The sequence below is a fragment of the Rhincodon typus genome, chromosome 37 (genome assembly GCF_021869965.1).
Source record: "Rhincodon typus isolate 14 chromosome 37, sRhiTyp1.1, whole genome shotgun sequence".
In the NCBI taxonomy this organism is placed as follows: Eukaryota; Metazoa; Chordata; class Chondrichthyes; order Orectolobiformes; family Rhincodontidae; genus Rhincodon; species Rhincodon typus.
In genome coordinates, this window is record NC_063368.1 from 3,600,260 (window position 1) to 3,607,078 (window position 6,819).

The 6,819-nt window shown below is 44.5% G+C and overlaps 1 protein-coding gene across 1 annotated transcript in view; it reads left to right on the forward strand.

The window, feature by feature from the left end:
* The window catches only part of LOC109915202 (TOM1-like protein 2), a 58,884-nt gene that overhangs the window by 36,371 nt on the left and 15,694 nt on the right, over window positions 1-6,819 (forward strand). The window contains exon 10 of the mRNA XM_048617335.1: window positions 6,321-6,396. Within this exon, the coding sequence (XP_048473292.1) occupies window positions 6,321-6,396 (76 nt within the window). The remainder of the gene's footprint in view (window positions 1-6,320; window positions 6,397-6,819) is intronic.

Consider the following 6,819-nt stretch of genomic DNA (forward strand, 5'->3'; position numbering starts at 1 on the left):
GTCTGTGTGTCTGTGTGTCTGTGTGTCTGTGTGTCTGTGTGTCTGTGCGTACAGTGTGGTGGTGTCATTTGTAGTGCGACATGAACCCAAGATCACAGTTGAGGCCATCCTCACAGGTACCAAACTTGGCTATCAGTCTCTGCTCAGTGACTCTGCATTGTTGTGTATCTCAAAGTCCACCTTGGAGGATGTTTACCTGAAGATCCGAGGTCGAACAACCTTGACCGCTGAAGTGTTCCCCCATTGTTGCATAATGTCCATTCATCTGTTGTCATAGTGTCTGCATAGTTTCGCCAATATACCATGCCCTAGGGTATCCTTGCCTGAAGTAAGCAACTCCATGCTGGATGCAGCCACTGGGGAATCTGTTTTGGTTGAAAGAATGTGAATATGAGCAGGATAATATTTAATCATCATAATGGGTGACATAATAGCTTTTTGGTTAGCACTTTTGCCCCACAGCACCAGGGACCTAGGTTCAATTCCAATCTCAGGACACTGTCTGTGTGGAGTTTGCACGTTCTCCCCATGTCTGCACGAATTTCCTCCAAGTGCTCCGGTTTCCCCCCACAGTCCAAAGATGCGCAGGTTAGATCAATTGGCCCTGTCCAGAGATGTGTAGGCTGGGTGGGGTAGCCATGGGAAATGCAGTGTTACAGGGATCGGGTGAGGAGTCGGATGCTCTTTAGAGGGTTGTGTGGACTCGACAGGCCAAATGGCCTACTTTCGCATTTTAGGGATTCTATACCAAAGGGACTGCAGCAATTCAAGAAGGCAATTCGCCACCACCTTTAAGGGTAATTAAGGATGGGCAATAAATGCTGGTTAGTTAAGTGCTGTGAATGAATTAAAAAAACTGCGGTTACAGTGCATCAACAGTAAGGGAGTGAATGTTGAAGATGGTTGGATGAGATACCAATCAAGTGGGTTGCATTGTCTTAGATAGTGTCAAGCATTTTGACAGGCTTCCTCCTTACAACAGTATTGGGTCTGGATGGGATGTTTTGATGGAGGGTCAGAGTAGATTCCATGGGCCAAATGGCCTGCTTCCACACTGTAGGCATCCTATGATCAAGACGAGATCAATTTGTGGATGTTGTTAAGCATGACTACATTGCCCAGTCATCATGTACTATGAGGGTAGGTGAAGTAAGGAGTCTGGGTAATTAAGGGTTAAATGTAGATTACAGACCTCAGTCAGATAAAACAGTAGAGAATCTCATGCCTTCACTTCCTTTAAAATACAAATGGATTGTAACCCAACCAGGACGTTCAAATAAAAACGGTAGTCATTGGTACTGTACTGTGGTCTAGCTGGGGGTACAGCTTCAAAATGGCAGGCCAACCCCAGGTGGAGGAAGCGCTTCAGTGATACTCACTGGCGAAGTGCAGCATTTCCACAGAGACCTGGGAATCACTGGCCCAAGACCATCCAAAGTGGAGGAGGAGCATCTGGAAAGGTGTTGAGCACCTCGAGACTTGCCATTGGGGAAAAATTGGAAGCCAGATGAAAACAGCGAAAGCAGCACGTGGCCACACCAATGCCCCCTTGGCTCCTTGCTGTGCCCACCACCTGCCTAAGTGTAACAAAGCCTGTGGTAGCAATATTGGTCTGTACAGCCACCTATGGACTAGCTCGGAGAGTGGAAGAGAGTTATCCTTGTCGGTGAGGGACCGCCAATGATGACTGTAGTCTCAAGTACACGCCAGCTAAACTGTCACATATTTCATATTTGATATAGATAGCATGTGCATACTGTGCATATATAGTATGGGCTTGCATAACTACTTTCTAAAGACTGATTTTAAACAGATTTTTGATCACTAAGAGGATCTACAGTTATGAGAGACAGGTAGGAAAGTGGGGTAAAGGCCACAATCTGTTAATGCCACAATCTGATCAGCTGAGATCTTTTTAGATGGTGGGACAAACTCAAGTGGCTGAATGAACTGTCATTTGGCTCTCAATTTGCAAAGCACGTATCTTGAAACTAAGTTTTCCATTAACTGAATTGCACCACAGAAGGGGAGGGTGACATTTCTAAGTGTGCCAGTTTTACTGTATAGATCTGAGTAGTTAATGTAAATAAATTAAACTGATAAGAATTTAACATTCATTCTGGACCTGAAGATTAAATCGGCGGTGGGGGAGACAGAGAGAGGGGGGGGAGAGAGAGAGAGAGAGAAGTTATGTCTTAACTAAATTGATGCATGCACTGAGTAACTTATGGTGTATAATGATTGATCAGTTGCTCTGTGCTAGACAACTTGACTCCAGAGATAGTAGGAACTGCAGATGCTGGAGAATCCGAGACAACAAGGTGCAGGGCTGGATGAACACGAGGAGTTCGAACAGTTCATCCACTTCACCAACACCTTCCACGCAAACCTCAAGTTTACCTGGACCATCTCTAATACCTCTCTTCCCTTCCTGGACCTCTCTGTCTCCATCTCGGGCAACCACCTAGAAACCGATATTCATTTCAAGCCCACCAACTCCCACAGCTACCTAGAATACTCCTCCTCCCACCCACCTTCCTGCAAAAATGCCATCCCCTATTCCCAATTCCTTCGCCTCCGCCGCATCTGCTCCCAGGATGAGGCATTCCACTCCCGTACATCTCAGTTGTCCTCGTTTTTCAAGGACCGTAACTTCCTCCCCTCAGTGGTCGAGAACGCCCTCAACCGTGTCTCCCGCAACTCATCCCTCACACCCCGTCCACGCAATAAAAACCAAAAAAGAATCCCCCTCGTCCTCACGTACCACCCCACCAACCTCCAGATCCAACGCATCATCCTCCGATACTTCCGCCATCTTCAATCCGACCCCACCACCAAAGACATCTTTCCCTCCCCACCCTTATCTGCTTTCTGGAGGGACCACTCTCTCCGTGACTCCCTTGTCTGCTCCACACTCCCCTCCAGCCCCACCACACCTGGCACTTATCCCTGCAACCGCAGTAAGTGCTACACCTGCCCCCATACCTCCTCCCTCACCCCCATCCCATGCCCCAAGAAGACTTTCCACATCAAGCAGATGTTCACCTGCACATCTGCCAATGTGGTATACTGCATCCGCTGTACCCGGTGTGGCGGCCTCTACATCGGGGAAACCAAGCGGAGGCTCGGGGACCGCTTTGCAGAACACCTACGCTTGGTTTGCAATAAACAACTGCACCTCCCAGTCGCGAACCATTTCAACTCCCCCTCCCATTCCTCAGACGACATGTCCATCCTGGGCCTCCTGCAGTGCCACAACGATGCCACCCGAAGGTTGCAGGAACAGCAACTCATATTCCGCTTGGGAACCCTGCAGCCCAATGGTATCAATGTGGATTTCACAAGCTTCAAAATCTCCCCTCCCCCTACCGCATCCCAAAACCAGTCCAGCTCATCCCCGCCTCCCTAACCTGTTCTTCCTCCCACCAATCCCCTCCTCCCACCTCAAGCCGCACCCCCATCTCCTACCTGCTAACCTCATCCCGCCCCCTTGACCTGTCCGTCCTTCCTGGACTGACCTATCCCCTCCCTAACTCCCCACCTACATTCACCTTTACTGGCTCCATCCCCGCCTCTTCGACCCGTTTGTTTCCTCTCCTCTATCCATCTTCTATCCGCCTCCCACTCTCTCCCTATTTATTTCAGAACCCCCTTCCCCTCCCCCTTTTCTGATGAAGGGTCTAGGCCCGAAACGTCAGCCTTTCTGCTCCTATGATGCTGCTTGGCCTGCTGTGTTCAACTTGACTCCAGATGATGGTTTGGTGTTATATGTGATGTGCAAGTTTCACAGTTATGTTAGAAATTGTATTTCTACTTTAAGGTAAGCATTAGTTCTTCCCAGATTTGGTACAGCATTAAAAACATAGCAACTAGTATGGACAATTCAGTTAAGCCATAACTAATGGACTCCTCAACGCTATTTGTCCACATTAACTCCATATCCCTTGCAACAAATACCTGGCAATCTCTGACTTGAAAGCTCTGGTTGTTCCCTAGCATCTATAGTCTTTTAATGCGGAGAATTCCAGATTTCCATTATTCTTTGTGTGGAAAAATAGCTTCTTGTTTTCCTCTAATTTTAAGGTGATGTTGCTTTGTTCTTGATTTTCCCCATCAGATAAACATTTTTCTCTGTACATGCCTCGTTGGGTCCCATTTAACATTTTGATCACCAAACCATTCCAGTGCAAAAGAATTAAATTGCAATAAGAAGTTGCATAGCCAAGGCAGTACTCTCAATTACAGAAGACTGAAGAATCTAACTGGGGTGTGTAAGATGATAAAGAAATTGATTAAGATAAGCTATATTTCTTCTAGTTGAATTCATCTTACAGTGAGAGAACCTCAAAACTAGAACTTAGTTACTTGGACGATGCCATAGAATCCCTGCAGTGCGGAAAGAGGCCATTCAGCCCATCAAGTCTGCACTGACCCTCTGAACAGCATCCCACCCAGAGCTATTCCCCTACCCTATTCCTATAACCCCCTATTTACCATGGCTAATCCACCTAACTTACACATGGGTGGACTGTGGGAGGAAACCGGAACACCTAGCAGAAACCCATGCAGACACAGGGAGAACATGCAAACGCCACATAAACAATACAGCCAAGACTGGAATCAAACTCATGTCCCTGGCACTGTGAGGCATCAGTGCTAATCAGTGAGCTACCATGCCGCCCCAGGAAGCACTTCTTTATTAACAATATAAGAGAGATGTAGAACTCTGTTTCCCTTCCACCAAACCATCCTCCTCCCGCTCCCCACCACCCCAAAAAAAATTGTTAAAACCGTTAAGTCCAGGTCATGGTAGATTACTACACTAACTCCACTTTGAGTAGAGGAAATGTGGACTGGCGCTTGAGTAGGGCTCTCCTACCAGTGTACAACCAATAGGGACAGTGCACACTTGGGGTCTCCCCACTTTTTCATCAAATTTCCCTGATGATGGAAGGCTTTTCTTTTTCTGTGTTTCCCTCAGCCTGTACTATCGGAATATTTGAATGTGGCTTGAGAGTAGATTTCATTTCTCATTTGTTCCAAAGAGAGTGATACTGCGTAAACTCTAAATCAAGGGAGTGGGAGGCAATTGCCTTTTGTTGGAGAGTCAAAGGTATTTGAAGAAAATGGATCTCTTGAAGGGAATCCCTGTGCTAAGATTGGGATTATTCAATGAAAATTTGATCCCATACTAAATAATGAAAGCATGTGTGACAGCACGTGTGGCTATGCAATTATATGGTGGTATCACTTAAAGCAAGATCTCTGAATTTAATCCTTGTGTACATGTGCTTAGGACTATTTTCAGATGTTCTATTTTTGTTTGGAACCTATCTTATGAAAATTCTTCATCTGTTGCAAAGTAGTTAACTAGTCCTAGGCTCTTGGTGGAGATGTGTTTGAAACTCCTGAAGCCCTTCATACCATTTTTCCTCATTAGTTTGATTATTGTTGCACTTTTCTTCAGCATTAAAGCCATCGTTCACAGCGGCCCATTCACTGATCCCCACTTTTTCGAAAAGTTTAACAAGAACCCCAAGCCAGGTTCTTTTAATTGGACTGGGGTGAGATGAAATGGATTTGGCTGAACCCTTCATTTAAGAACCTTTATAAACTTGGGCAAGTTTCAATGATATCAGCAGCAGTAATTTTGGTTAACATCCTGGAATTGGTGTACAGTATCATTCGTTTAGGTATGTTTACAGCAAATGATACTGAAGTTCATTCCAAAATTTGACTTTTATGATGTGGGATTCTATTGCTTACAGGTGGGCAGAATGGGTAACTCTGAAGTTTTTATTTTTGGGATGTCAGTGTTGCGGGCTAAGCCAGTATTTATTGCCTATCCCTAATTGCCTTTGCCTATGAAGATATTGGTGAACTTAAACATTGTAGACTCAATTCCATACATCTCAAGGAAGTTGGCAGTGACTTCTGAAGCCTGTGTCTCTGCAGTTGTAGGTATTTAGTTTGTGATAACTCCCAATGTACATCAATAGATTTGTATATTCTAATTTGCATTGTTTTATGTAGAATTAGAACGTAAAAGGCAAACAACCATGTTGGTGCGATTCAAAAATTGGAGGTACATGAAGTTAGAGTTGGAGGACGCCAGAGGTTTTGTAGGGCAGGTGGAGGCTACAAGGTAGGGATGTGAATAGAAGGTTAAAATGTTGGTATTTGCTATTTAACTAACTCTTCCTTCCTCTATATACTGAGTTATGCTCAGAATTTCAATTTATTGCACCTCTAAGGCTGGTTATGGAGCTTGGTTAAGCAACTGTCACTTGGCTTTACCAAGAATATTGGATTTCTTCCAGTGTGAAGTATGAAGAACCACAGGCAATTGAAGGACTGGCTGGGGCTTTGGATACTCGACAGCAGAACACGGGAGCGGTGAGTGCTTCAAATTTATTTCCTCGTCACAGCTCATTTAATATTATAACCTCAATCTATGTTTCTCAATGTTGGTCCATTTGTTTTATGTTCAGTGATACAATGCAAGTTTTACATCAAAATGATTTGAGAATTATAATATTTAAAAAGAAATTATCCATTGCTTTTTGGAAATGGTTTAGACGCATTTAACAATTTTGGTTTCAAAAGTCAAAAGAAAATTGAGTATTTGGGAGTTTTAAAATTTTCTTAAATAAAGTTATTCTGGTGAGGAATAATGGGAAAACATACTGGTGCCAACGTGAAGGAAATTCAGTCTGGCTTCAACGCATAGACACTAGTTCAGTTATGCTAGATGATATATTGAATGGAGGAAAAGAAGAGTGTCTATTGATTCTGACTTGGCCTAATTTGCAACAGTCA